Below are 26598 nucleotides of genomic sequence, written 5' to 3' on the forward strand. Positions count from 1 at the left end.
CCCTCTCCGTCTTTCAAATTTATAGGTGAAAAGCCACCAAAAAATGTGCCATCGACGTTTTTGCTCTTACCATTAGGTAGTTCTGACCCTGACCTCGTCACCCACACAGACGGTTCGACTTTCATATTCAGCACTTGAATCTCAACAGCCCGTTGTGTCGCTTCTTCATTGCCAGTCCTTGCCACTCTATCAATATGTGAATATAATACAAAATCTCTTACCCAAATTCTTCCCAAAGATGAAGTTGACTCCCATCAAAGTCAAGGGCAAAGGAGGCCGAAAACCCCCTTGGAAGCCCCCGCAACCGCAGGGCAACATGAGAAAGCGAGGGCAGAGTGAGGACGCGTCCAGTCATGACGGCCATGACGGGCCTCGTCCCAGCAGACGACCCAAAACCAGGAGACCGGCGGCCCTCATTGAGCAACTGCCCACTGAAATTCTAGAGCGTATTGTACTCCTGTCCCAGAACCTCAACGTCCCGCGGAGCAGCCTCCGCATCGGTTTTCTCCTCTCCAACAAATCCTTCTATACAGAGCTGCTGGTAGCTGCCTTTGATCCCACGTGGGACCTGTGGTTTGGCTGCTATGTAGAGAGCACGCATTCCTACGCGGACTATTGGGAGGATTATCAGCGCATAGGAGGAGATCCTGACTTTCAGGTAGGCGTGCCTATATCCCTGAACGCCATCCAGCAGGGTGTGAATAACGAAACTAACCTCCCAATACCGCAGAGCGCTGTTCTTGCCTGCCCATGGGTGGATCTCAACCTGATTTTCGAGGCCCAGCAGAAATGGTACAGGCGGGATGGGACTCAGCGCTATTTCGAGCACATTGAGCGCTGGCCGACCATGTTGGAGGTGGAGTACCGTACCGTCGCAAATCCGGACCATCAGCCAGGACTAGGCCACCTGATGCAAGATGTCGCTGCCTGTTTTGAGGCCGACTGGAACCACTACTGCGCCAGGTTGAACTCTTTCGCCATGGCCTGCCGGTTCGATGGCAAGTTCCTCGACTCTTTAGAGTGGACAAGCCGGAGTAACTGGTTCATAGAGATTCATCCGCTGACGAGGATACCGGAACGCTTCCTCACAGGGCCATTTGGCTGGGACGAGGCTAAGCTGCTGTTCTGGTTTGTCCGCGGAGGGGCGCGGGCCTTGCCGGAGTATATTACTTGGGAGGTTAGTGCCGTACCCCGGTTGAAGAACTCACCTTTTTCCGCTTGCTGACATCTTCTCCAGTCAACTAAACGAGGCTATGAGAACATTATGTCCCTTGAGGATGAACACCTTGGCTTTGTTCTCCTCTATCTTTTTTATGAGCTAAGGGTCTTTCAAGTCGACAACTGGCCAGCTTTCCTGGCTGGAGAGAAAGCCAAGGAGGCTGGCGCACATGAATCGGCTCAAAATGGCGACATGAAGGGCGTCTGGCACTTGGCTAAGCTCATTATGATCCAAAGTGTTTATCAGCATCTGGGCATCACAGATGACGAAGGGGATTCTTAGGCGGATGCCAGGACGATTGAGAGAATTGTTCGACTTGATGAATAACCCATGACCCATATCCGCATAACATCACCATACACCGCACACTATAGACGAATAGTCAGATGCAATCTCATGGATAGGGGTTAGGGAAATCCTTGTTATGGCTCAGGTAAGTAGCCCGAACTGTATCTCCCTTCGCAGCTAGGGGCGGATTGGCAGAGAACGTCGAGGTCTTCCCTATCGAGCATCCCTTGAACGTACAGATGAACCAGAGCAAAAATGCCTAGAAACCGTTTCCCTTTCCGGAAAGCGCGAAATGAGATCCCATGCTACAAGCCAGAGTCAGACGACTTCTTGGTGATTGTTCAATTCCGGATTTCGCCCTTTTGCCGACCCGCCCCGACCCAATTGCCGATTACCAAGTCCTGGCTTCAGCGTCCCCGAACCAGAAGGGCTTCCGCATCATCATGATCATGATTCACCAGAAGGTGCCATCAATTGTTACTGGAAATGGTCGATCGCCCATGATTGATTTAGGAGCCGGGGTTGGGGTTCATCTATGATGCAGTCTCGTCAGCCGAACCGGTCTTGCCTCGCAGGAAATGCCCAGAATCAACCCACCTTGCGCTTGCCGCCGGTCAATGTGATGTTGACGAACCGGCGAATGTATGTGAGCCTCTTCTTCGCACGGCCCTTACTATCCGCTTGTCAGACACCCATGATATTCGCAGTCGCTGATCTCAGAGCGTTCGAGTTCTTCTTCGAGGGTAACACATACGGAGTCTTCTTCTTCTCCTGCTTCTCGACCTTGGGGGTCTGAGACTTGACCTTGCCTATATGCACCCATCAGAATCCATCCACATGTTCAGAAACGTCGGATTTTCGGTCGAAGGTCGCTGCAGCGTTCGGTGGCGAGGTCAGGACATACCGGCACGAGCCAAACTGTTGGCGAGAGAGTTAGCATTCCATTTGCATAGAAGGGAAAGCAGCGAAACAGCGCCGAGACATCACTCACCTTCCGTGAACCTTTCCCATTTTGGATGTTTTGCGCTGGTCGCGATAAACTCTCTGTCAATTTGTTAGACGACGGCGGGAAGGGGGAAGAAGAGTCTGTAGCTCGACGTCTTCCGGGGCGACGATTTCTGCGGATTATCCGGGGTTACCTAATAATTGTGGGAGTCCTGCGGGGCTCACTTTGGGGCTTCAGACCGATTCGGATGGGTAAGCGAGTCACGTGAGTCACGTGACTTGACTCACCCTGGAGGTTGATGCCTATGCTCATCTTTATAATGGTTGATGGTTTAAGTCTGTTTTCATGTTGTTGAAAAGTCAGCGGATTTCAATCGCCCAGCTCCTTCTACCCGTGACATACCGGCCTGGAATCTGTCACTCTTTGACTCTAGCAGCCGTTCCGACTGTAAGCTAAACAGTTGCATACGTAGGCAATACGCCGAGCATACATAATGTAACTATTGTGTTTAATCTCAAACGGGCCATGTCCACCACTGGTGATTTCCATGTATGTACCGTTTTGCAGAACATCGCGAAGCAAGCATCCAATTCTGGGTTGGACGCATCAATGATCAGATCGATCAGATAAGATAACGTAGCGGCTTGGCGGCATTGGAGGACCAATGCCAACCCCGCCATCATGCGACCATTGCAGGCACAATGGGCCGATGGCCGGGTCCGGTGAGCATGTGGCACCGACCACCATCCACGCTTGTACATACGTGCCTGAGATTCTCTTCTCTTTCTGCCACTTCCTCGTCCTTCCCTCCCTTCCTTGTTCTCTATTATGAGCACCAATTGCAACATACACCACCTACGCAGCCATGAAGCCGAGCACCATCGCCAGCACTCTCCTGCCACTGCTCTCATGCAGCTCCGGCGCCTCGGCCGCTGCAGTGCCGCCCAGCCCCGGGACCACTAACCCGAACAATGCAGGCCGTCGCATCCCGACGTCGTACGAATCCGCCGTCCTCGGCCGGCGCATCCTAGCGCTGACCCCAATCGGCACGCTCTCCACCGTCTTCCCCAAAGACAACAAAGACAAAGACAATGACGACGACGACTCGGCCAAGAAAACAGTAGTAGCAGTAGAAAACCGCCCCGCCGGGCTGGGCGGCATGCCGTACGGGCTGATGGAGTACATATCCGACTGCGAACAAAAAAGCCAAGGCAACCCGACCATCCTGGCCATCACCATCGGCACGACCTTCAAGAACGCCGCCGCCGGCAGCAACGTCAGTTTGGCGGTGGAATGGCGCCCTCCTCACCCGCCCGCGAAGCGTATCAAGTCCAAGACCAGCAGCAGCTGGCTGTCGTACCTCGGTCTCTGCAACAACCACTTAATTGATGACGATGATGACAACGCCGAGCGTGACATATCCCTCCCCTACTCAGCCGCCAACCTCCCGCGCTTCTCACTACTAGGCCACCTAGAACCCATCCAGGGCGGAGACGGGGCCAGCGAGCTGGCGCGGTGCTATGTCCGCTCGCACCCGGACGCGCGGTACTGGCTTCCCGGCAACAAGATCCACGAGAGCCACTTTGTCCGTCTGGTCGTCGAGCAGGTGTACTGGGTGGGCGGGTTCGGCGACCGGGCGTATATCGGCTGGATTCCTGTTGAGGAGTGGTACGTACTCTCCATCTATCCCCTTTCCTTTTTGCCGTTGCCCTCTTGATCAAAGGTTGGAGGAAAAGAGAATAGAACTGACAGTAAAGCACCGCAGGCATAACGTTACACGAGATGAATGGGAAAAGGTTCGCCTGCCCGGCGAAAAGAAGGGTTGGAAGGAGTGGTCCGTCCAAGGAGATCTTTAAACAGACCTCGAAGCGCGTTTCCCTAGTATTAAACTTACCACACTGCAAGCGGGGACGACAGTTTCATACGGGCTATAAATACTCACGGGCACATACATGGTGTACAACCAGCAACGCAAAATGGCATTTTCTTGCATATCGCTAACCCAACGCGCCGTGTACTCAGCCGACCCCGATGGCCGTCGAAAAAGTACTGTCCGAATTCCAGCGCCCAAGCATCAATCATACACGTCATGTCCTAGACTCCTCATCATCATCATGAGGCTCATTAATTGTATCGAGCACGAGCTTGCTCAGTCAACTCGGATAACGACCTTCCACCCGAGCGCCCCAGCCTCGCGTATCGCACAAGCCAGGCATCCTCTCCTCCTCCTGCTGATCAGGGCGTTCCAGCCCTTCTCGGCGCAAATGGCCCTGACCAGAATCTCCATGTCGGAGCCGAACTGCCGCCGTCTCGTCTCCGAGTGCATCTTCTTGGAGGCGCTCTGGAGAGCGCCGGCCACATCACCTCCTTCTGCCCCACCGGAGCTTTCAGGCGGAGCAGGCGAGAGATAGGAGGATGATTGGCTGTCCGTCCGGCTGATAACCGGGGACAGGGGGATTTCGTGCTCCTGCGGTTGGGGTTGAAAGCCCGTGATGCAATCAATTACAAGTACTTTGGCGGCGCTATTCGAAGCTGGCGTGAGACTAGGGCGATGGGAAGCTGATGCGTAGCTGCCGAGCAGCGCTTCGAGTGAGAAGTCTCGTTTGGCGATCAGTTCTGACAGATGAAGTGCCGTGTATGTGAAATACTTGTGCAATGGATGGCCTGGGGAATGTCAGTTGGAAGCAAAGGGATGATAACTGAGAGCCTGTTGTATGCTTACCGACAACGCTGGCAGTCTTACCGGCAACGCCGTTGCCAGAAAGATCCACATGCTGGATGGTTGGGCTGGTGGGGGACTTCAAGATCCTGACATGTTGTGACGGGACACATGGGTGGGCGGTTACAAAATTGATGTCCTTCGCCAGCGAATACGTGTGCTCCTTTACCTCTCCAGCCTCAACATCAGTCACCTCAAAAGTTACGGCTGCCGGGTAGGTGCGGATTTCCGGCGGTCGGCTGACGTCGGTGAAAGGGGTGGGCCCCTCTTCCTCCGTAGGTGTGGTGTGGACGGATTCAACGGGCGCCCAGAGACTGAGAGCCTTGAGCTGAATCTTTATTGTTGGCGGCTTTTTATCCGGGTAGACGTTTTCAAAGGGAATGATGAAATCGGCTGGGAAGACAGACTTGGGGTCTGCGTCGCCAAGGACACGGGACTCCCTTTCAACCGCCAGTTTGCCCCAGAGTCGGGCCTTCTTATCAACCTGCTGAGCGTCCTCTGCGCACCAATGTCAGGTTGGTATTCACACCAAAATTTTTTTTTTAAAAAAAAAAAAAAAAAAAAAAAATGCTGCGCCGGTCCTTACCTGGTACCTGCTCGACTTCAATATTCACCCACCCGTCGCCAAGCCCCTGAGGAGTAATGTCACTGGAAATCCTGAATTTGCCGTGTCAGTCCTATTCTCTCATTTCGTCCATTCACCCAGCAAGAGGAAAGGGATGCCCCTGAGCAGGGTAACCAGAATAGTACGTACCAGCCCATGCATTCTACGGCCCCCTTACCAGCGGCAAGGACGCGACCAACAATACACGCTGTGCTCCAGAAGCTCTTGCCCCAGTAAACGAAACCGCCGCAGAGGTTTGCCGTGGTTCCCAATCTCGCCAACGCTTCTGGGTCATTCTCCAGCAAGGTTGCCATTAGAAAATGGCATATCCCTTCCCCCGGGAGCATCAGCCCAGAGACGTAACTCTTAGACAGCCAGCCAGATGTATGAAGCGCTGCTGAGACCTTCCTTCGCCGTAACGGGTTGCGTTCAGGCTTAGACTCTCCCCTTGGAGTGCCGAAATATGACGAATGACGGCTGGAAGAGTGAGTGCTAGGAGTGACGAGCGGTGTGCTGATGGGAGTTCCTTCTACCACGGCACGACAGTTATCAGATATTTTCGATACGCGGAAGTCGGTATCAGGCCAGCGTAGCCGCCTGGCAAAATGAGCCAAGCCGTTAATCTGACGTTGCACGTGTTTTCCCTTGATAACATATAGCGGGCCACGGCTGTGATGGTTATGCGAACCGGAGTCACGAGTCAAAGACATTCGCTTTGTTAATGTGGCTAGCCAGCCAGAAGGCTTCTCTTCGGTGCTTGTTCGCTCGGTCGCTTCGGTCTTGACCACTTCGATGTTCTCCAGCCACACGCGGGCCATGATCAGCGACCATTTGACCGATTTGTTTGCCTCTCTCTCGAATTTGTGGATTTCCGCTGGCCTGATGCTCTCTAACCCAAGCTCCTCACCCTCCGTGATTGCGTCCAGCCGGATGACTAGCTCGCAGGCCAGCAAGATTTGCAGAAGCAGCCAGTATCTCTCCTCGTTGATGTCGCTTGCCGAGTCCCCGGTTTTTATAGAGGATCCATCCTCTATCTCGTCTTCCACCGGGCTTCCCCAAAGCAGCTGGCCCAGCCGGATCCGCCATTCAACATGGGAGAAGTCGATCCACATGTTTGGCGCCGCCAGGACTTTGACTAGAGCCAATATCTGGACCGATAGGCTGTACGGGTCTTTGTGATCGAGAACCTTTGTGGGCGGATGCAGGACCTGGAGGAACAACTCATTGTATAGCTCGCTCGAGACCCGCCGCTCCTTCAGGTGCTTCTCACTGTACCGCTTGCTGTTCTTGATCAGCTGTTCCATGATTACCGTCTCCTCCACATGTCGGAGGCCGTCCTTTGATGTGAGCATTTTCTGGCGTTGCTCGACAATGGCAGGCTGTCTCGCACCAATATTCTCAAAGCCCCACTGCTCTTCTTGCAGGGCATCAGCCACTGCCAGCTCGAGAGCAGCCTGATAGCCCACGCTCCCCTTTTCGAGCCCGAACATGCTCAACATGTTTGGCCGTTCACGACATCGTGGGTAAAAGTGAGCCCGGCGCTTCTCCTCGGTAGCCCTTTGCGCAGCAGACCGGTCACTGTGGACGTCGCGTGTGATGTGAGGCCATGCTGTGACACAGCTCCCTACCAGCAATATCAGTCATATAAATTCTGTGAAGGCTGTCCGGAAAGTACAGGGAACCAGGACACCAGTATCGGGAATACACCTCATTGACTCGCTAGACAGCAACATAAAGAGAGAAAGGGCCATGCTTTACTTACAGGCCTTGTCCTCGATCTGCGTGTGGTCCGTGAGGTCCCGTATCTCAAGTTCCTCGTCCCACGGGAAAGCTACCGAAGGGTGTGGGGCACCGGTGTAATGCCCCTCGGAGCGGGCAAAGTACTGCGGAGCTCCCGAAAACAGCTTCTCTATCTCGGAATCGGTCAATGTGGCCATGATGCGGGCCAGTTTGAGAACGGGTTTCGGAGGGTCCCGGGTCTGCTCGCTACCCGGCGGCGGCGGGGACGGCAGCGGCTTGTTGGAATTGACGGGAGGAACTCGCGGTGAGAGCGGCGTCGATGACCCAGAAGCAACCTGATGCGTGTCGGTAAGGGTCAGCAACCCACATTCAATTCATAGTAGCTTGATGTTGAGACACAATGGCTTCGTGGGAAAGCCAGGAGATGGTCTGCAAGATCAATCCTTAACCCCCAGCAATCCCTCGTACGATTGGCGCAGGAACAAATGGGGGAGGTCACGCGGTCTTGCTCGCAAGGTGACGACACGGGATCCCCAGACGTAATTGAGGCGCCCCCTAGTGAACAACCGGCACCTTAACCTGCACTTCCCCAGACCGAAGCCTGCAATAAGGGAATTTGACTGGAGCCGTTACATCCTCCTATGCGCAGGTGCGACTGCGGTTGCAACCTAAGGTACTGTGGTAAAGCAGGTAGGGGAATTCCCGCTGCAGAAGGGCGGCATGAGGGGTAGATCTAACTGGGGAAGGTAAATTGGTCGTGCGTGGGAAGTGGAGGTAGGTACAACTCTTAAGGCAGGGCGGCGCCCGAATGTCTGGGTTGTGCATAGATGGGAAGGTATGTATGTACAGCTGAGGCGGAGGAGTGGCTCTTACCGTCACTGTCTGCTGGGGTTGCGTGCTTCCCCGCTGAGGGGTCGATGGTGGCTTTCCCACAATGCGGTTCCGTATATTCTGCAACAGTTCTCGGTTGAGGCCTCGTCGTCCCTTAATTTCACCGTCACTCGCGTCTCCGGGTCCGTTGACAGGAGGGCCTGCATTGTGTTGGCTGTCCTCGCCGCGGAGTGCGTCATTCGGTTTGCTCGCGCCCTCGTTGTTGTCGTGCTTTTGCTCGCCTCTGCGGCGGCCATGGGGAGACCTCCTCAGCATCGAAAACGAGGGCATACTGGACGTGCACCGCTGATTCCTATGGTCGACGCGGTCTCATAAAGCTCGCAAGCTGTTCAGCAAAGGCGTCCTGCTGGCTTCTGCGAATACGGTGCAAGGGCAAGCGGCAGCCTGCAGGTTTCTAGAAGCTGCGTGTTCAAAACCGCCTCCGGTAGTGCGCCTCCAGCGGAATGTCGGATTGCATATGCGTACAGTATGAGAGCTTGAGTTCGCAATCCTGTCGTGGGAAACGATGGAGAGGAAAGGGCGGCAGGATAGAAAGGCCATCAGAGAGCCCGGGCAGGAGATATCAATCCGCTGACTGGGATGTTCTATACCATACGTTTGTCCCATTCCTCCAATTATACCATACAGTCAAGGAGTGGAAAGCCAATGGCCGATAGCATGCGTTTTATTCATTCGCAAGCCTTAAGACAGGCTGGTTATTATGGGAGCCCAGAACGACACCCACCATCCTTGAGACCCAACATATCCTGCAAGATTACACGGCGGCGCGAGGGAATGTGGGGTGGAAACTGTCGCACCAAAAGTCGAGACGGAACTGTCCAGGACCAGTGGTGATGCAAGAAATGATGACGCGAACAGGCTTGTTTCGAATCGAATCCATGGCCTGGTGTAAAACCCCGGCGAATATCGTGGTGCCGTTTTCGATTTGAGTGTGGTACATACGGAGATTTTTCCCATCTGACTGTTGCAGAGCTAGCACTGCGCAGTACGTACGTATCGGTGATAGGTAGGTTCCAGTGTTAGTTGGGACGGCACACTCATTGCTACTCTGCGATACCGCAAATACTCACTCGATAGGAGGATACGCTAAGCCTATTACAGCTAGCGACATCTAGATTCTGCGCGACTGCTCTGCCAAGCTCTCTCCGGCTCTCAGATCTGCTCCCAGTTTCAATTCGACAACCACGATAAAAAGTGGGTAAAGGCGTACTTTGGTTGGCTGTCGTTAAAAGGTTGGAGGCCGGACTGCAGTAGCGCCGATTCTAGCGTATCCTCCTATCGAGTGAGTATTTGCGGTATTCCGCTGCATCACCAACTCGGACGGCCCGCTGCCAAGCCTCGATGAGATGTCAAGCGAGATCCGACGTGTTTCGTCTACATACAGTCGACGATGCGCGCTCGCGTTCAGCCGCTGCTGATATTGCATTCCTCGGGAACCCACAAAGCAGGCCTTAGGTGGGGTAGCTGAGTGAGATTGTCTCCGGCAGGCACTTATAGGGCTAAAGCTCGCAACTTTGCCCAAGCCGAGGGGAACTTGCATGAGCCAGAAAGTTACCTTCATCTGAGGCGGAGGCGGGTTTGCCAAAGGCTCTTAGGAACCTGGCCTGCTGGAGCTCTTGGACTTAAAATCAAGCGATGCGGAGCTATTGACGGACGCCCTGCTGAGGTGAGAACTCCCGGTGATGAGCGCGTCGACCTGTTCGCGGCATCTCCGCACCCCTCAGCCTTGAAATAAATACCCTGGTTCTCCTGCACTCTCATGCCGAGGTGTCGTGAATGACAATAAGCAGATATTTTGCGTCCGGGACGATGACAAATTCTTCCTTCTTGGTTCGTAGCCGTAACAGCTTCACTTCATCCTGCACCATATCAGCCGTGGACGTCGCGCAAGCTAAACGGGCTGGCACCCACCTCAGTATCCAGCTCTTGCACGAGACTACCAGCGGTGTTGACAAAATTCCACACCATCGATGCCAGTTCCTCAGCGCCCTGGTCCTGGTTGGCACTGTTATTGCTGGTTTCATTTGAGAAGGACCCGACGGCGGGGAGGGATGACGCGGGAGCCTTGGTCTTCCGAATGGAGCTGATCTGGCCGCTTGTTTTCAAGATGGCTCCTGAGGCGCGGTCCAGGATTAAGGTTGCTCTGACACCTGGCTTCTTGGAAAGGCGACCCAATGTCTCCTCGAGCATGTCGGGGCCAGCACTCTGGCGAGGCAGGGTCAGAATGGGAATTTGAGCACACCAACTGGTTGACTTACCAAAACCGGGTCTGACATGGTGACCACTGGAGCTATAGAATAAGCTTAGCACTCTCGTAGTCTTATATCTTCTCAGAGCCAGGAAAACTATGGCCTGATACTTTGTGTCGGGCGCGAAGCATCTGCTTTGGGGCGTGCGTGAAGGGAACCTCAATTGAACGAGTCCATTCACTCATTGGCTGACTGGCTCACTGGGTTCAAGTAACTGGAGCCCCTGTAACGTCATATTCTGCCGCAATACACCGCTAAAATTTCCCCTGCCCTTCATTCCTCTACAACCCCTAACAGGACCTGCAGAAAGACCACAATAACAAAGTGACAGGCATTGGGAACGCCCGATTATCCATAGCTGAAAATGGGTTCTAGCACAAAGAAGAAGAAGGAGAAAAAGAAGGACTTTCAGGTGTGAACCCCTGTCCCTGAAGCCACAGAGCACTCGCTAATGCCCATCTCAGAAACCCAAGTTGAAAGTCGGTAAAGCAAAGCCAAAGGCGGCCAACTTCACAGACACAAGCTTCAAATCCAAATGTTTGTCTTATCATTGGTCAATCCCGAAGACGAACGGTGAGATGCTGACAACAGAATGCAGCCATCGTTGTCAACCAACAAGTCCTTTCAGCAGATGCGTCTGATCCAACAGAACAGTTCAAGCAGAATCTCTCCTTGGCCATTACCGCAAAATCGGATAACCAAAGGCGAGATGCCTTGGCTTATGTTACCAACCAGCTTTCAGCTACTCCGCCAAACAACCCTGTTGGAACATCAGGCATCTTGACAAAGCTACTGCCCCTGATATCAGACGGATCTGCATCGGTCCGCACGCAGCTGCTCAAATTGTTCCGTGCTCTGCCGCCGCTTGAGGTCAGGCCACACACCGAGAAGATTCTCATGTACGTCCGGGGCGGTATGACGCATCTGTCAAACGACATCCGCACCGACACTCTAAGCATCCTGGAGTGGCTGCTTGAGGTTGCGGGAGACGAGACTGTATCCTGTCCCGGGGGTTGGCTGAAGACCCTGAATAGCTTCAGCTCGATGCTAGGCTGGAATCCCAGTGTTGGGTCAGCCATAACGAGTAAAGGCTGGACCTCGGCGTCCAAGACAACGCTGGGGACGAAGAAGGGCCCTGAAGCACAGGCAAGGCAGATTCAAGTCCTTGCCAAGTTCCTCCAGACCGGCTTCCGGCCAGAGGCGCCGGCTCCTTATAGCCCAGGGGCGTACTGGGATAACATCTACCGCCTCCCCGGGACGCCGACTCCCTTTGCCTATCTGAACCTCTTTGGCATGCCCCGAGACGAGGATAGCGAGATGTATCCCGACCGCATTTCGAGACAGCGTGCCTTTGACGCAAAATGGAGGGCCGCTATCTCCGCCGGCATGGAGGAAGCCAGGAAAGAAGGCGGAATGGTTGGCAGAGCTGCTGCCACGCTAGACCGAGCGTTGACCGCTGGGCTTGAGCGTGAAGTCTCGGAGCAAGCCGCTTAGGGCTTGCCATATAGATCACTCTAAGGAGGCGTTGGCGCTCGCAAGGGAACGGCGTTTGGAGTCTCGTCGTCTCGGATGTACATTACGACTTAGACTCTTGTTCACGTCGACAAGCTTTCCCCCCCACCTTGGAACCCCTCGTCCCGGCGTCGATATCGACGACAAGCACTACGAATCAGTCACGAGTACCGGGAGTTCTTTCCCGTTCTTGAATCTCTTTCTCGTGATTCCTTATTCGCGCCTTTTTTAGGAATCGGCAGAGGCGACCATTTTTCCAGGCTGATCCGGAAGGTTCATCGCTTTCTTTTCAGGTATAAAGTCTCCCTCCCTCTGCCTTTCTCCTCCTCTCCTCTTATTCCCAGTTCAACCTACAGTCTGCCCTCCATTCTGACCAGGCTTAAGTTGCAAGATTGCAGACCGCAAACATCACAGCATTCACTGTCAAGCTTCCTTTATCTGGTGAGTACCTCATCTATTTCTGTCTCCCTCCCACCCTGCTTTGTTATGTTTTCAACCGGTCAAGCGACATAAACTGGCACTTTTTTGCTGCAAGCTTCCTCTGAGAAGCGAAATTTCGCCCCTTCATACCAAGGCAGTCATCCATCTCCCTTGACGACACAATCTTCCCTTTCCTCGACTACAACACATCACTCAGTTCAGGTGATCTCCATTCCCAACGCCCTCCGAAACCAGTTGGCCTTCCCCCAATCCAACTGTCTGTTTGCTGAAGCGAGGTATTTCCATGGGCTGCTCCTTCCGCGCCACTTCAGGCGTGCAAAAGACGGAAACCACGACAGAGCCCACTGATGCCTGAAATTCCCTGTTTTCTGATTGAATCACTCTCCTACCTTAAGCATTCTTTGTCCCTCATTCTCTGCCTGCCATACCAGGACCTTCTTCTGGTTACATCCATCCTACCAATACCTCGTCCTTGGAGCTCCAGACACCGTCTTCTACTGAGATGCAGGCGGCAGACAACTGACCTTTGCTTTGCAAAATAGAACCAATCCTTCTGGCAATTCCAACAGCCAAGATGTCTGACAAGAATTCGGGCCAGGGCCCGGCTGATGGCCCTGCCAATCTCCACGAGGGCGAGGCCGCCGGAACGTTTGACACTGCCGGTCTCCGCGAAGCTCTGGATGCCAAAGGCTGGGTCCAGCCGACCCCCTATGATTACGATGCCCTTGGTGCCAAGGCCCAGCATGAATGGGACAGCAATGCGGCTGTCTATGAATGGGATGGTGAGGAGGGCGAAATTGGTCCTGAATATCCCGATTTGGAGAAGACGCTCTTTGGTGAGCCGGGCAATCGTGGAGGCCACGGCATTGACTTCAGCAAGTGAGTTATTTTCCCCTTTGGATATCGATACTTCTTGCTAACATGAGAGCCAGGATCGCCTCCATCGAGCTCTTCCAGGAAGGCCCTGTCCGTGTCCAGCCCATTGCCAAATTCGAGGATGCTGGCCTTCACCCGGCGATGTTGAAGAACGTTCAGATGGCTGGGTATTCGACGCCCACTCCCATTCAGCGCTACTGTCTCCCGGCCATCCACCAAGGCTACGATGTGATTGCCATTGCCCAGACCGGTGAGTAGATCTTCGCTCGGTGGCCTAGTTTCATTATCTTACACTCCACCAGGTTCGGGAAAGACTGCCGCTTATCTGATCCCGATCCTCAACAAGCTCATGGGAAAGGCCAAGAAGCTGGCAGCACCCCGCCCGGACCCGGCCAAATTCCGTCCGGGCATTGACCCCCCAATCCGCGCTGAGCCCCTTGTGGTCATTGTTTGCCCGACCCGCGAGCTGGCCGTCCAGATCTTCAACGAAGCTCGGAAGTTCTGTTACCGTACCATGCTTCGCCCCTGCGTGGTGTATGGCGGCGGAACTCGGAAGGACCAGGCAGCGCAGCTCCAAAAGGGCTGTGATGTCTTGATCGCCACTCCTGGCCGCCTGGTTGACTTCATGGATTCTCCTAACACCTTGACGCTCCGTCGCCTGCGTTATATGGTCATTGACGAGGCCGATGAGATGCTCCAGGATGATTGGAAGGACGAGTTCAACAAGATTCTGTCTGGTGGTGGTAAGTGTAGCGTCCCAGGTTTTTGTGAAGTTTGATCTAACCTTGCGGCAGAGCAGGAGGACGGTCACATCAGCTACATGCTCTTCTCTGCTACCTTCCCCAAGGCCGCTCGCGAATTGGCCAAGACCCATCTGGCCGAGACCCACGTCCGACTGCGTGTTGGTCGTGCTGGCAGCACGCACGGAAACATCAAACAGACCATCATCTATGTCGATCCATCCAGGAAGAAGGATGCATTGAGGGACCTCATCCATTCGCTTCCGCCCACGCGTACCATCGTATTCGTCAACAACAAGCGAACTGCGGACGAGCTGGATGATTTCTTGTTCAATCTTGGATTGCCGTGCACCGCAATCCACTCGGACCGCACCCAGAAGGAGCGTGAGGCTGCCATGCGCGCCTTCCGTGCTGGAACATCCCCCATCTTGATTGCTACTGGAGTCTCGGCTCGCGGCATCGACGTCCGCAATGTGATGCACGTCATCAACTACGACCTCCCCTCCATGTCGCATGGAGGTATTGAGGAGTACACTCATCGCATCGGTTAGTTCATCTCTGCTTCGAATCTTGTTCGGTACAGGCTCTGACAATTGCAGGTCGCACCGGACGCATTGGCCATCGCGGTCTCGCGTCGTCGTTCTACTCGGACCGTGATGAGGCGATTGCTTCGGTTCTCACTCGCACGCTGCTGGAGACGAACCAGGAGGTCCCCGACTTTCTGAAGCAGTATGAGCCGGCCGGTGCAGCGGAGGGAAATATCAAGTTCGAGACCGAGTCCGATTTTGATGAAACTGAAGTACCTGGCAACCCGGATGCTGAGCAGGAGGGCACTGGCGGCGATGGCTGGGGTGCTGTGGCATCCGAGCCCGAGGAGCAGCCCAACACTGCCTGGTAATTCCAACTGCTGGGACACTATGCCAGATTCCATTGCGATATTGCGGCCGCGAAGAGATGCGAGGTTATCACAGAATGCTTTAAGCTGGAGACGATTCTAAGGTTCATTTGGAAGTCTAGGTTCTGCAGATGTATTGAAGCACTTCTGATTAGATAGTACCCTTGCTTAGAGCCGCAATAATCAGCGCCGAGTCCACGAGGACGAAATGCCTTATGGCTCCTTCTGTGACATTGCTTGATTTGCCTAACTTCACAGCTTCGAGCGTTGCCTGACTTGGCTGGGAAGGGAAATTGTGATGCCTGGATGGACCGGAGGGACCATCGTCCACGATTTGTTGTTTCCATGGATTCAGACAGAACACAAGAAAGTCCATAATCGCCATTCAAGCTAGGGGACGAATATGCATTTCATTCCTCTAACTATATATACACGAAGTACTCAACAACGTCACCAGCCCATCCCGAAATATCTGTCCTCTTAATGCCAAGGCCCAAAAGAGAGGGCTCGAGATGTTTCGATAGATTCTTCTACACCACATGATTCCTAGTATTTTGATGGAGAAGACGACAGGCGCCAGGCCCGGAGGGGCAAGGCCTGCAGCTGCAACACCCTGGGGCGGATGAAGGTGACGAAGGTGACAACGCCAATGACCACGCAGATGAGGTTGACCATGTAGTAGCCGTCGCGGTGCATGACGCAGGCGCCGCCGGCCGCGAGGCAGCGCTCCTTGTCGGCCTGCACGGCGCAGCTGTAGGGGGCCCACTCGGCTTTTTCTGGCGGTTGGCAGGTGGCGCTGGTGAAGGCGTCGACGAGGCGGAGCACAAAGAAGCGCGGGAAGGTGCCGCCCAGGTTGCACACGGTGGCCAGCAGCGTCATGTAGGTGCCGCCGATGGCCGGGTCGGCGATGCGCGCGTGGAAGGCGGCCACGGCGACGAACATGACCGTGTTGGTGAAGGTCGAGAGCACGTGCTGACCGATGACGGCGAGTAAGTACAGAGGGGTGACCCCGTCTGAGGAGGGGAAGGCGGAGACGGTGAGTTGGGCTATTATTGCGGCGGCGAGACGCCCGGCAAAACCCCAGCACCAGAGCCGCATTGGGGTGAATTGTTGAGACCATTTCCCTGCGTAGTAGCCCAGGCCGATCTCAAAGGGGAAGTCGATCAGTACGGTGAGCGCCATGTTCTCGGTGCCGAAGCCTTTGTCGAGGAGTTTGAGGCTCGTTACAGCGTCGTTGGCCTGAAAGCCGATCTTGGCGATCAGGTGGACCAGGATGATGGTTTGGATGTTTTTCAGCTTCAGCACGCCCCACATGATCTTGTAGACGTCCCAGATACCGTCTTCGTTTTTGGTTTTCTCCTCGCGCTTGGCCAGCGCCAGGCCGACGGTCACGGCGATGTAGGCCCACCCCCAGAAGGTGAGGTAGCCGCTGAGGGTCATCAGGCCGTGGTCGAGTGGCTCGGCGCGGAACCAGCGGTTGGCAAAGTCCTTGGAGTTGAAGGCCAGGAAGACGGTGTAGGAGAGGAAGTTGCCGGCCGTGAGCCCGACGGTTTGTGCCGTCGACGCGTACGAGATGTTGGCCGGCGACAGGAGGGTGAGGGCCCAGCCATCGACTGCAATGTCTTGCGTGGCGCACATGAGCACTAGGAAGAACCACCACCCCGTGAACCCCCAGACGGTCGGCCCGCCGGGCTTGCCCGTCAGTGCCATCATGTCCTCGACCCGCGACCCCAGCCACAGCATGCCTATTCCAGAGAGAAATTGGATTGGCAGGATCCAGCTTTTCCTCCGGCCGAGCTTGGGGCTCCACACGGCGTCCACGATGGGACTCCAGAAGAGCTTGAGGGAATATGGGTACGACGCCAGGCTGAAGACGCCGATCTCGCCGTACGACATGTGGTTCTTTAGTAAAAAGGGGACGGACCCGGTGGCCAGGCCCAGCGGGATGCCCTGGAGGAAGTAGAGGAGGACCAGCAGGCCAAAGTTCCTCTGGTCCTTCTTGGGCAGGTCGAAGAATCCGTGACTCCTGCCTGTCGTCGGTGTCTTGGGTGGTGCCGGGTCGTCGTCCAGGGAGAAGGACTCGCGGGCCATCAGGTTCATGGCGGCGCCCTCGGATGATGAGTTCTCCTGCGATATGTTTCGTCGCAAGAGCTCGACGTTGGTGGTCATGGCAGCGGTGTCGTCTGCGCGGGGCTTCTTCCCGGATCTCTGCGCGGATCCGAGCGAACCGTTAAGAGTCGTCGGCGATTTGGCCCGACGAGACTTGGCACCCATAGGTATTTATTGTTTTGTATGCGTAGCGATCGATGTGGCGATTGGGCGCGTGTGTTACGCGGATCGGTTATTAGGGGCTATGTGTAGACCGAGAGGTTCTTCCGAAGTGGTTGATGGCTTTCTGCGAGATGTCGAGGGCGCAATCGGTCTGGATCACAATGAGATAGAGATTATGCCTGGGATCCTAACAATAGTGAACGAGAGACGAGAAAGCAGGGCTTGTGATCGGCCGGTGTGCCTACTGTAACAGCGAAGGTGGCCTCTTCGGAAGGCGGCCGGATGTCAACGACGGGGACCGGGAAAAATACAGTCCCTGGGAGTGGCCGAGCCACGTCGCGTTAGGCCCGGCAACTCGGAGGCGTCCCTGCCTAGTGGGGGCTTCGTCCGAGTCATTGGTTCCAGGTTGGTGGATTGTGGGGTGTCTAGCGCCTTGCGGTTAGTGCAGGTAACCTGCAACCGTGGCTTCTGCACGTGCCCTGCGTTTATGTAATGTAATGTAATGGACACTCGTAGCCAATCCTGACTCCATGAGCGTGGCCAGATCCTTACACAGACTCGACAGAACTTTAGAAGTGTCTTTTGATGGAGATATAATGCTCTACTGCCAATGACTACAGTTTTACAAGATACACTCAATAATGTTGGGAATCAATAGCGCTTGTATTGGCCAAGCGCTGCTTCATATCCAAGGCAATTACGATATAGTACACGTACCGTACAGCAACTTTCTGCCGAGCCGACGCTGTCACGCTGCTAGCCGCCCTGTCAACGCGCTACCTAATTAAATGAATCTTGAGCGGCACGCGTTGACAGGAGTCGCCTCACTGTCGTGTAATTCAACCGCATATTCAGATGTTACTTACCTGACTTGAACCTGTTGATACTGTTCGTCACGAGTATTCAATCGTTGCAGTCGACGCCTCATACGCGAGATTCCCTCTTTGTGGACGACCTCACAAATTATCTCAACATATTGTCGCCTGTACGAAGTAACGTCAGTTAAACGCGCTACACGCGCTACGCCAATTCTTAATTCACGAGCAATGTCCTCGACTACTACGACTACAACAAACCATCTCAATAAGGAGATCCGTGATGCCGCAGTCAAGGGTAGGCCCTTTTTTCGTTCCCAAATTCCATCCCGACCAGAATCTAACCTTTCAAATCAAAGCCCGCAACCTCAGAAACCGAGCATTCATCTTAGCAGCTGGTCTGGCAGCAAGCGCTTGGGTGCTAGGTTATCTTGAGGATAAATCATCAGACTCGGAATCTGAATCAGAATCGTCCTCATCTAAATCGGAGGGGCAGGAGATTCCCAGCCTATTAAAGGCCAACCGTCTGGGCAAGGACCAAAAAACCCGCCTCGCCCGCGCCGCCGCCCAGCAGCAGGCCCACAACCAGCAGTGCCTGTACCGCGTGTGTGCCGGGGTCACGACCTTTCGCGCGCGCGACCCGGACCCGCACGCGGTTGACGGCGGGGCGATCCTGGGAATCCGCATCGAGGTGCTCTCGCGCGGCAGATTCCTTAGGCCGTATTACGTCTTGCTGAACCGGCCTTATTCGTCCGGTGCTGCTGCTGATGGTAGTGGCAATGGGGTTGGAGAAAATGGGAATGCGAGGCGGCAGGGGAAGGGGAAGACCTGGCTGCGTGTGCATCGGCACACCCTCCCTGCGTGCATCCCCGTCGCGGGGCTGGCGGCGCGGTACCTACCCGCGCCTCCGAAAACAGGAGATGATGTTGATGGTGGCCGTGATGAGGGGAGGGCGAAGATCCAAGAGAAGCAGGATTTAGCTCGCTTCGCGAGGGCGGTACGGAGGGAGGTCATCAGATATCACAACCGGCTTGGGGTGGTGGGGGATTTGAGACGGGCGGCTGGGCTGGACAAGAAGGCGGACGGGGAGACCGCTGCCCCAGAGGAGGAGGCTGCTGCCCCAGAGGAGGAAGGGCCGGGCCGGCTCCTCGATATCACGGCTTCCGATGCCGAGGCCAAGCATATCACGATCGAGTGGGCCGACGGACGCATCGGCCGCCTGGTCATGGGCGACGATGGGGAGATTGTCAAGCTGGTCGTGGTAGGCAGGAATGGGCGGGATCGCGAGGCCGAACGGGAGCTTCTGGGCGGCGCGGTGAGGGTCGACGAGCTGGCGAGGCGGCTGGCCGCAAGTGCCCGACGGGGTGGCGGATTTGTGGTTAGTTCGGGTCGTGGGGGTTCTCTTACGGCTGGGTAGTACGGAGATGAGTCTGCATCGCGGGTATACACAGCACAGGCTAGGAATCCTGCTATCTTGGTATGTGTTTTGATACTGTGCTTAGGGCCCTGTTTTCCTACATCCCAGCCCGACAGCGTCACATTCCAGACAGATAACATGTCAGTAGCCCGGGCTGATACAAGTGGCGTCAGCCTTAGATGAGTTGATAAGTTACGCAATTGCCGCCCATTCCTCGTATCGACCAGCGTATACAGCTACACCGATTAGCGAGTGGCCTCGTCATGATCATGTCCCAAGTTGCTGTATAGAATGACATGGCTGGCCAACCAGCTCCCCTGGCGAAATCCATTTGGCTACACTCCATGATGTCGCTCGATTTGAACCCCCAGCGGACCAGGTACACTATTGCTGCTGTGTCCTCCTATTTCGGTCCGAGGCATACACCAGTTTGTCTCGGTGCTGTATACAGCGTCCTGCTATAGTCACCCTGCTGGGTGCCACAAGAAAGCAATGACGGCAGGTCTGGCCCACAGAAAGACGCCTGTTGGCAATCTGCGGGTTTATGCCATCCTGTTGTGGTACCTGAACAATATGTGCTTCGCTTAGACAGAGTTCTGGTTGACCTTGGAGAGGGCAGGCAGCTTTAACAGAGGGACGGGATGGAGCGGGTTGCTGTTCCTTGCTTACGGCGCGGCGCGGGTAAATAGGGGCTGATAGAGACAAAATAAACTACTTCGTACGTTACTTGCAGGTCAATTATGTCGCCACACTGGGGAGTTCGGACAGTGCATCCAAGACCGAGCGGTCCTGAGGGCCTGTTCAAGAGCTATACCCATCACCACCATCGATCTGGAAGTTTACACTCACCTGCGAATGCCAAGACATTAGACATCAGGTCAGCGCCAAAGTATGAATCGAAGGGTATTACGTAGGCAAAAGAGTGATTAAAAAAACTGGTAAGGCGGGTCCAAGTCCCAGGAACCTATCTCATAGCAAAATCAGACTATGACTAGGTACCTAGAGACTGTCCAGGAAAAAATCTATGTCCTCCGCAGCCAAGGTGAGTTAAAGCGCTGTCGCAAGTGTACAGTAGTTACATGGCCAGACATCCAATTCCTTCCTGTTCAACCCCAAAATTTTCAGCTCCAACCCCGGATACTCAAGTTCTTGAAGACACCCGGTGGTTCATAAAGCCCCCTTAAATTCCACCATGGAGACCCAATTAGAGCAGCGCAGCGGCGACGGCAAGGGCCGCGAGAGCACCGCCTGCACGCTGGGCGTTGTGGCTGGCGCCGGCCGTGACAACTGCTGAGTACGATGACGTCTTGCTCGGGGCAGCAACGGTGCCAACAGACTTGGTGGTGAGCGACGGGGACGGGGTCACCACAGGGGCAGGCGCAGGAGTGTAGGCGGGCGAGCTGGCAGCCGGAGGAGCCGGGTGAGGAGCATAGGCCGAGCTGCTGGCCGGCGGAGGCGGCGGGGGAGCATAGTAGGCCGAGGAGCTGGCAGGCGGAGGCGGCGGAGGAGCGTACGTGTGGGTGGAGGCCGGAGGAGGGGGCGCAGCGGTGGGAGTGTAAGTCTTTTCGACCTCGCTTACGGGGCAAACGGTTGTGCTGACGGCGACGGTGACCGTGGAGTAGACAGCTTTGCTGCGGTACGGGCAGTCGACGACGGTGGAAGGGCAGCTGGTGATGGTCTGGACGCTGGTGGTCCAGACGGTGCTCGTGGTCCACTTGGGCGGGTGGGAAGCCGACCCGGTGACGGAAGGTCTGCCGTGGCCGCCATGGCCGTGGGTAACATCAATATCGATATCGACATCGGCATCGACATCGATATCCACGGCGCCGTGGCCGTGGCCGTGGCCGTTGCCGACACCGACACCTACACCGACTCCGGCGTTGACGTCGACGCCGAGGGCAACGGCATGGGCCGCAAGGGCAACGAGAGCAGTAATTGCAGTCTTCATGTTGGGTATCCTTTATTTAAAAAAGAAGTGACGACTCGAGGCAGAGTTGAAGAACGCAAGCAGCGAATGACAAGAACGAGTGGATGGCACCTTGGGCACTGGAGGGAGAAAGGGAACAGAATCTTGAATAGAGAGTGGGAGCCAGATCCCTTTATACATAACGTTAATAGACATTATACAAATTGCAACCGGAGAGCAAAACAGGCGCTCGGCGCCGTGGATGTGACATCTCACGGCCTGTCTGCAGAAGACGCCTCACAGACAAGGGGGGAAACAAAACATAGACGGGGGTATAAGATGACAGCGGCGTAGGGTACATTGGCGGTACTTGGGGAGATCCTGAAGCACTGTCCGGATATGTAGGCTTGGCGGCTAAAGGAGATGTGCGGTTTGATTGCTTTCCATATTGTCGATATCCGGAGTGGGCGACAGACGACAACACGAACACCCAAGACTGTCCGGCACCGCTATGTGAAAGGGGCTCGCATGGCGGTAAGACATACAGAACCCGGAACATCCAAGGCGTATCTCCGGATGGACCAGGTGAAGTTGGTGTAACTCATTCTGGCATTCTGGGCTTTTCGAGCTGATCATCCCTTGCATGGGAACGTGGCGACAGCAGAATGTTTGTTTCATTCTGAAGACACTCACAAGTACCTCGAGGCTGCAGCGGTGCAGGATGGATGTGTTCCTGCATTGGCTGGCGGACTGGCGGAATGGCTTCGGTGTCTTCCCCCTGCATTGCGGAGCTGTTGAGGCGTCGTTCGGCAGCCGTGCGTTTCTTCTTCTGCCTGGTCATTTTCGACCTCTGCCGAGCCCAACATTAGCTGGCTCAGCTGGACCTAAGAGCGGTCCGTGTTTAAGACATTACTATAAGTTCTAGTCTCGCCGATGAGGACGATCATAATGCGAAGGACGCGGGCTGGACTGACCTTTCGTTCTTGCTACCGGACTGTAGCGAGGTGGTGTACAGCGACAGTTGCATAGTAGTGAATTTGACCGAGATGATGAATCGTCAAGTACTTGTCGCGTTTTGGAGAATCCAGGGCTGATCTGGGACTGCTGAATATCTAACATAACGGAGAATTCCATACACAGCTGGACAGCCAGTCCCCAGAGATCCCAGTTGCTCGAACTTTCCCAGAGGCATTCATTCATACACTAAGGCAGGAACTACTCGTGTTGGTGAAAGAAGTAGGACAAGTGAGCATAAGCAATAAAAGACCGGGAAGGTTCAATGAGGAGTTGGCATCTTCCTGCCCAAAAGGATCATGACTGATGAGCGTTGAGATGGGAAGGAGTACCCATTCCATGGCATGGGTGTATCCCGGTCGTGGGATCAAAAGGCTGGAATATGTGGCTTGCCCTTGGTAAATTGAAACAGTTTCATTTGTGGCGCTGTGGCGCCCTTACCTCACGCCAATATCTACAGTGTACAAATGCTCGCCTACACAGTGGATCTGTGGCCCTTTCGGTCGAAGCTCCGTGCCGGCTCAAGATGCTTGTGCAGATTCCAAGAACCCACCACGTTGTATCCGTAACTTGTCGACAACATGATGCTGCAACGCTACTAGATTTCTGTCTCTTTGGCTCTGATCTTTTCGTCCCTCCTTTTCACTAGATATTGTATCTATGAGATTTCACAATTTTCTTATTGTGCTGGCCGTGATAGATGATTGGAGATTTCACCTTTTCTTCCAGAAGTAATCACCCGGATCGACGGTAGGATCTCGAGATCGTCGTTCATCAGAGACTAGAATTACAAGGAGATGGCGCCACCGGTTGAGGCAGCCACCCGAAAAAGGGTCCTACGAGTCATCTTCTTCTCCCTGCTGCTCGATTTGGTATGTGCCCTTTCAAGCACTCGGCCCACGCGACGGTCGCCTAACAAAGCGTGCGCCGCAGATATCCTTCACCTTCATCCTCCCGTTGTTCCCCAAGCTGCTCGAGTTCTACCGCAACGCAGAGGCCCCTGTCGATCCCGCCGGCCAGCCGTCGACGACATTACTCTCAAGCGTGCTCGGCTATCTCAACGCATACAAGGCTGCCTTTGCGCGGCCAATCGACTCCCGCTATGACATCGTTCTGCTGGGCGGAGCGTTGGGGAGTCTCTTTTCGTATGTTCCGACAAATGCCTTTCACCGCATCTTAGTATTCAGCACTAACATCGCCTCCTGCAGACTCCTCCAAGCAGTTGCCTCTCCGGTAATTGGCCACCTCTCGGACAAATATGGCCGGCGCACCGCCCTGCTCGCCAGTATGATTGGTAACATACTGTCGGTGCTGCTGTGGGTCGTAGCTGTCGATTTCCGGACGTTCCTGGCCTCGCGCATCGTCGGCGGGCTCTCTGAGGGCAACGTGCAGCTTGCCACGGCCATCGCGACCGACATCTCGGATGCCAACAGCCGCGGCTCGACCATGGCTCTCATCGGCGCGTGCTTCTCCATCGCGTTCACCTTTGGGCCAGCGCTGGGCGCCTGGCTCAGCTCCATTGCCACCGTGGCCGCCAATCCGTTTGCAACCGCCGCTGGCGTGTCGCTCTTCCTGATCGTCACCGAGACGGTGTATCTGTACTTCAGCCTGCCGGAGACCCTTCCCTCGCTCACGAACCTAGACACGGCAGCAAGGGTAAAAAGGAAGCCCAAGTCGGCGCCGCAGCCAGTCCAGCGGACAAACTCGCATTTCCTGCTCAACCTGGTGCACATGACCTTCCTGCTCTTCTTTTCAGGCATGGAGTTCTCGCTGCCCTTCATGACGTACGACCTGTTCGAGTACACATCGGCCAAGAACGGGCGTTTACTCGGCTACGTCGGCTTGGTAGCCTCGATTCTGCAAGGCGGCGTGACCCGCCGGCTGCCGCCGTTGCTCTCGGTCAAGGTCGGCGTGCTGGCCTGCCTCGCCGCCTTTGTGCTCCTCGCGCGCATCCAGAGCGTGTCTGGCCTATACCTGGCGGCTACGTGTCTCGCGACCACGTCGGCCACCGTCGTGACGGGGCTCAACGCTCTCAGCAGCTTCGAGGCGGGCGAGGACGAAAGGGGAGGAAAGCTGGGCATCCTCAGGAGCTGGGGCCAGCTCGGGCGCGGGCTGGGCCCCGTGCTCTTCACGAGCGTGTACTGGTGGGCTGGGCGCGAGGTTGCCTATGGCATGGGTGCTCTCGGGATTGCGGGTGTGTGTACGCTCGTCTTGCTCGGGTTAAAGTCGCCGCCGGGGTCGGTCAGGCAAAAGCCTGTTCCTGCCGGCGCGGATGATCATAAGAGAGAGCTGTAGCATACGTAGCGCTGGGGGTTTTCTATATGCTGGAAATGCACGTGTTGGATTTTTCCGATATAGGTGAAAAATAGATGGTTCTCCAAGGATGTCGCCCCTTACCAGGTGGATGAGGGTGGAAAGGCCCAGGGCGCTGTATCATAACATCATCAACTTCTCAGGTACAATATTACGCCTAGCGCATTCGCGCCCGTAGTCCTACACTTCTGCTTTCAAGCCCAACCACCCCAGCATTATAGAGCCACGTCCTGGAACGATGAACCATCGCCAGGCGACTTGCCGCCCTTCTCATCCTCGCTTGCCTCGTTATCCCCCTGCATTTCGTCGTCGTCATCATCTTCAACTGTCGGCTTGGGCCGCTCCGCCAGCCGTTTCTGATTCCTCTCGTCTGCCAGCACCTTCTGCTCATCAGGTGACTTGACCTTCTCCTCCGGCTCCTGTTCGCTGTCACTGGACTCCGACTCGACGTCTCCTCCCTCCTCCTTTTGTGACGCCGCCGAGTATTCAGCAGGGGCCGGTTCTGACGGTTGCTGGCTGCTGCTGCCCATGCCAGCGCGGCTAGAAGGGCCTGTTGTTGAGTCCTTACGCGGCGGGGACGGCGGGGCGGCAGCGGTCGTGGTGGTAGTAGTAGTGCCGGCAGTGCCGGGCCGTTGTTGTTGGTCGTTTTCGAAGCCCGGGCCGACGCGGACGGCGTCGAGGTAGAACTTTGTGACGCCGAGGATGCGGCCGTTGCGCTCGCAAGCCTCGACCCACTCGGGCCGCACGACGGGAATGTTGAGCTCGTTGGCCTTTTCCCACTGCACGCCGCGGCCCTCGACCGTGACGAAGTGCGTTGTGTCGATGCGCACGCCGTCGACGATCTTGGCGCCGATGCGCTCCACGGCGGCGACCAGCCCTTCGCGCACCGCGGGCGGCAGGATCCCCGTCGTGATGGTGATGCCGCTGAGATCCGTCATCTTGTGCGTGCGCACGGCGACCCGCTGGCTCGCGAAAGTGCCCGCCGTCGTGCGCAGCACCAGGTGGAACGTGTACTCGGTGTCGACGGCCAAGCCGCTGATCTTGGTCGTGTGCATCGACAGCGGCTTGGGAATGTTGCCGGCCTTTTGGCCGTTGCGGTACAGGGCCAGGCTGATCAGGTCGGCCGTCGCGAGCTGGATCGGGTCCCACTCGAGCACGACGCTCGTCTGGGTCGCGTTTCGGCACCGCAGGACGGGAGGTGAGGGCTCCGCTGCGCCGAAGGAGGAGAGAATCCGGTCTTGGAGCTCCCGGAAGGCGCGCTCGGCCGCTATCTCGGAGCTCTTGTTGCGCGAGACATTGATGTCGACTATGGACCCGGATGCGATATCTGGGGGTAGAAGTATTGATGGAAATTCAATCTATTGGGAAGGGATTAGAAAGACGGCTACTAGAACAAAGCGGGTGGAGGGAACAAACCAGGCGCTTGTCGGGGGTGAGCAGCACGGTGACGCCGGCGTCGACCTTGCCGACAGTGAGAGAGACGAGCATGGTCGAAGACTCGGCAGATATTATATGTGGAACAGCTGTAGCCGGTTCGTCGTTAGAGGGCTGCCCTGGAAGCTCTGGGTGCTGGTCGACAAGGTACGGAGTAGGAAGCTCCAGGTTGGTGTTTGAAACTTTGAAAGGGAATTGTCGACGGAAGGAATCCCAGTCGCCTTGCAGCCCGGCCCTGCCCTTGCTTGTGCTTCGGTATGCACAAAGTCTTGGCGCTGGAAGTGGAAACAAAGCACCGGAACTGCCCC

At 55.6% G+C, this 26598-nt stretch overlaps 15 protein-coding genes across 15 annotated transcripts; 6 read left to right on the forward strand and 9 right to left on the reverse strand.

Moving 5' to 3' along the window:
• Positions 1-238: 238 nt before the first annotated feature.
• Positions 239-1501, forward strand: N656DRAFT_793958 (uncharacterized protein; the record flags this gene model as incomplete). Its single annotated transcript, XM_064817223.1, has 3 exons — positions 239-658; positions 731-1177; positions 1238-1501. The coding sequence occupies 3 exons, from the start codon at positions 239-241 to the stop codon at positions 1499-1501; spliced, it is 1131 nt and encodes a 376-aa protein (XP_064675057.1).
• Positions 1502-2016: 515 nt separating this feature from the next.
• Positions 2017-2518, reverse strand: N656DRAFT_793959 (ribosomal protein S30; the record flags this gene model as incomplete). The annotated part of the gene is made up of 5 exons (XM_064817224.1): positions 2017-2040; positions 2105-2180; positions 2262-2316; positions 2412-2425; positions 2499-2518. 5 exons carry the CDS (start codon positions 2516-2518, stop codon positions 2017-2019), a joined length of 189 nt encoding a protein of 62 aa, XP_064675058.1.
• Positions 2519-3318: 800 nt separating this feature from the next.
• N656DRAFT_699389 (uncharacterized protein) lies at positions 3319-4309 on the forward strand (the record flags this gene model as incomplete). The annotated part of the gene is made up of 2 exons (XM_064810785.1): positions 3319-4121; positions 4219-4309. The coding sequence occupies 2 exons, from the start codon at positions 3319-3321 to the stop codon at positions 4307-4309; spliced, it is 894 nt and encodes a 297-aa protein (XP_064675059.1).
• A 77-nt stretch (positions 4310-4386) lies between these two features.
• Positions 4387-7808, reverse strand: N656DRAFT_43270 (uncharacterized protein). Its single transcript, XM_064809630.1, has 5 exons — positions 7539-7808; positions 5927-7400; positions 5759-5829; positions 5176-5670; positions 4387-5117 (listed from the first exon to the last, which is right to left on the reverse strand). Exons 1-5 carry the CDS (start codon positions 7711-7713, stop codon positions 4603-4605), a joined length of 2730 nt encoding a protein of 909 aa, XP_064675060.1. The 5' UTR covers positions 7714-7808; the 3' UTR covers positions 4387-4602.
• Positions 7809-7989: 181 nt separating this feature from the next.
• Positions 7990-8882, reverse strand: N656DRAFT_43382 (uncharacterized protein). The gene has a single exon (XM_064809637.1). It carries the CDS (start codon positions 8675-8677, stop codon positions 8156-8158), a length of 522 nt encoding a protein of 173 aa, XP_064675061.1. The 5' UTR covers positions 8678-8882; the 3' UTR covers positions 7990-8155.
• Positions 8883-9610: 728 nt separating this feature from the next.
• N656DRAFT_773642 (uncharacterized protein) lies at positions 9611-10190 on the reverse strand. Its single transcript, XM_064814097.1, has one exon. It carries the CDS (start codon positions 9966-9968, stop codon positions 9633-9635), a length of 336 nt encoding a protein of 111 aa, XP_064675062.1. The 5' UTR covers positions 9969-10190; the 3' UTR covers positions 9611-9632.
• N656DRAFT_773643 (uncharacterized protein) lies at positions 9955-10941 on the reverse strand. Its single transcript, XM_064814098.1, has 3 exons — positions 10666-10941; positions 10319-10612; positions 9955-10266 (listed from the first exon to the last, which is right to left on the reverse strand). The coding sequence occupies exons 1-3, from the start codon at positions 10681-10683 to the stop codon at positions 10165-10167; spliced, it is 414 nt and encodes a 137-aa protein (XP_064675063.1). The 5' UTR covers positions 10684-10941; the 3' UTR covers positions 9955-10164.
• A 79-nt stretch (positions 10942-11020) lies between these two features.
• On the forward strand, positions 11021-12150 carry N656DRAFT_764701 (uncharacterized protein; the record flags this gene model as incomplete). The annotated part of the gene is made up of 3 exons (XM_064813351.1): positions 11021-11068; positions 11121-11193; positions 11255-12150. 3 exons carry the CDS (start codon positions 11021-11023, stop codon positions 12148-12150), a joined length of 1017 nt encoding a protein of 338 aa, XP_064675064.1.
• Positions 12151-13183: 1033 nt separating this feature from the next.
• On the forward strand, positions 13184-15123 carry N656DRAFT_699839 (DEAD-domain-containing protein; the record flags this gene model as incomplete). Its single annotated transcript, XM_064810816.1, has 5 exons — positions 13184-13488; positions 13542-13735; positions 13788-14228; positions 14280-14771; positions 14825-15123. 5 exons carry the CDS (start codon positions 13184-13186, stop codon positions 15121-15123), a joined length of 1731 nt encoding a protein of 576 aa, XP_064675065.1.
• Positions 15124-15338: 215 nt separating this feature from the next.
• Positions 15339-17720, reverse strand: N656DRAFT_773646 (MFS general substrate transporter). The gene has a single exon (XM_064814099.1). It carries the CDS (start codon positions 17392-17394, stop codon positions 15667-15669), a length of 1728 nt encoding a protein of 575 aa, XP_064675066.1. The 5' UTR covers positions 17395-17720; the 3' UTR covers positions 15339-15666.
• A 217-nt stretch (positions 17721-17937) lies between these two features.
• Positions 17938-19829, forward strand: N656DRAFT_773647 (uncharacterized protein). The gene is made up of 2 exons (XM_064814100.1): positions 17938-18504; positions 18566-19829. Exons 1-2 carry the CDS (start codon positions 18438-18440, stop codon positions 19621-19623), a joined length of 1125 nt encoding a protein of 374 aa, XP_064675067.1. The 5' UTR covers positions 17938-18437; the 3' UTR covers positions 19624-19829.
• A 998-nt stretch (positions 19830-20827) lies between these two features.
• Positions 20828-21571, reverse strand: N656DRAFT_793967 (uncharacterized protein; the record flags this gene model as incomplete). The annotated part of the gene is made up of 1 exon (XM_064817225.1): positions 20828-21571. One exon carries the CDS (start codon positions 21569-21571, stop codon positions 20828-20830), a length of 744 nt encoding a protein of 247 aa, XP_064675068.1.
• A 186-nt stretch (positions 21572-21757) lies between these two features.
• N656DRAFT_43487 (uncharacterized protein) lies at positions 21758-22640 on the reverse strand. The gene is made up of 4 exons (XM_064809644.1): positions 22504-22640; positions 22438-22450; positions 22175-22379; positions 21758-22119 (listed from the first exon to the last, which is right to left on the reverse strand). Exons 1-4 carry the CDS (start codon positions 22554-22556, stop codon positions 21944-21946), a joined length of 447 nt encoding a protein of 148 aa, XP_064675069.1. The 5' UTR covers positions 22557-22640; the 3' UTR covers positions 21758-21943.
• A 411-nt stretch (positions 22641-23051) lies between these two features.
• On the forward strand, positions 23052-25031 carry N656DRAFT_773651 (MFS general substrate transporter). Its single transcript, XM_064814101.1, has 3 exons — positions 23052-23415; positions 23477-23688; positions 23752-25031. Exons 1-3 carry the CDS (start codon positions 23341-23343, stop codon positions 24836-24838), a joined length of 1374 nt encoding a protein of 457 aa, XP_064675070.1. The 5' UTR covers positions 23052-23340; the 3' UTR covers positions 24839-25031.
• On the reverse strand, positions 24874-26538 carry N656DRAFT_825622 (uncharacterized protein). The gene is made up of 2 exons (XM_064818451.1): positions 26273-26538; positions 24874-26214 (listed from the first exon to the last, which is right to left on the reverse strand). Exons 1-2 carry the CDS (start codon positions 26342-26344, stop codon positions 25072-25074), a joined length of 1215 nt encoding a protein of 404 aa, XP_064675071.1. The 5' UTR covers positions 26345-26538; the 3' UTR covers positions 24874-25071.
• Positions 26539-26598: the final 60 nt, after the last annotated feature.

The sequence above is a fragment of the Canariomyces notabilis genome (genome assembly GCF_033297395.1).
Source record: "Canariomyces notabilis strain CBS 508.74 unplaced genomic scaffold N656scaffold_1, whole genome shotgun sequence".
NCBI lineage: Eukaryota > Fungi > Ascomycota > Sordariomycetes > Sordariales > Chaetomiaceae > Canariomyces > Canariomyces notabilis.

Coding starts and splice junctions, on each gene's coding strand:
- N656DRAFT_43270 (XM_064809630.1), bottom strand. CDS start 7,713: ATGGCCACATTGACCGATTCCGAGATAGAGAAGCTGTTTTCGGGAGCT. Junction 7,401..7,538: donor GCAGATCGAGGACAAGGCCT/GTAAGTAAAGCA, acceptor TATTGCTGGTAG/GGAGCTGTGTCACAGCATGG. Junction 5,118..5,175: donor TAAGACTGCCAGCGTTGTCG/GTAAGCATACAA, acceptor GACATTCCCCAG/GCCATCCATTGCACAAGTAT.
- N656DRAFT_43382 (XM_064809637.1), bottom strand. CDS start 8,677: ATGCCCTCGTTTTCGATGCTGAGGAGGTCTCCCCATGGCCGCCGCAGA.
- N656DRAFT_773642 (XM_064814097.1), bottom strand. CDS start 9,968: ATGAAGGTAACTTTCTGGCTCATGCAAGTTCCCCTCGGCTTGGGCAAA.
- N656DRAFT_773643 (XM_064814098.1), bottom strand. Junction 10,267..10,318: donor TGCAAGAGCTGGATACTGAG/GTGGGTGCCAGC, acceptor GATATGGTGCAG/GATGAAGTGAAGCTGTTACG.
- N656DRAFT_773646 (XM_064814099.1), bottom strand. CDS start 17,394: ATGGGTGCCAAGTCTCGTCGGGCCAAATCGCCGACGACTCTTAACGGT.
- N656DRAFT_773647 (XM_064814100.1), top strand. CDS start 18,438: ATGTCCTCGACTACTACGACTACAACAAACCATCTCAATAAGGAGATC. Junction 18,505..18,565: donor CCGTGATGCCGCAGTCAAGG/GTAGGCCCTTTT, acceptor TTCAAATCAAAG/CCCGCAACCTCAGAAACCGA.
- N656DRAFT_43487 (XM_064809644.1), bottom strand. CDS start 22,556: ATGCAACTGTCGCTGTACACCACCTCGCTACAGTCCGGTAGCAAGAAC. Junction 22,120..22,174: donor TCTGCTGTCGCCACGTTCCC/ATGCAAGGGATG, acceptor AGTTACACCAAC/TTCACCTGGTCCATCCGGAG.
- N656DRAFT_773651 (XM_064814101.1), top strand. CDS start 23,341: ATGGCGCCACCGGTTGAGGCAGCCACCCGAAAAAGGGTCCTACGAGTC. Junction 23,416..23,476: donor TCTCCCTGCTGCTCGATTTG/GTATGTGCCCTT, acceptor CGTGCGCCGCAG/ATATCCTTCACCTTCATCCT. Junction 23,689..23,751: donor GCGTTGGGGAGTCTCTTTTC/GTATGTTCCGAC, acceptor CGCCTCCTGCAG/ACTCCTCCAAGCAGTTGCCT.
- N656DRAFT_825622 (XM_064818451.1), bottom strand. CDS start 26,344: ATGCTCGTCTCTCTCACTGTCGGCAAGGTCGACGCCGGCGTCACCGTG. Junction 26,215..26,272: donor TCACCCCCGACAAGCGCCTG/GTTTGTTCCCTC, acceptor CCTTCCCAATAG/ATTGAATTTCCATCAATACT.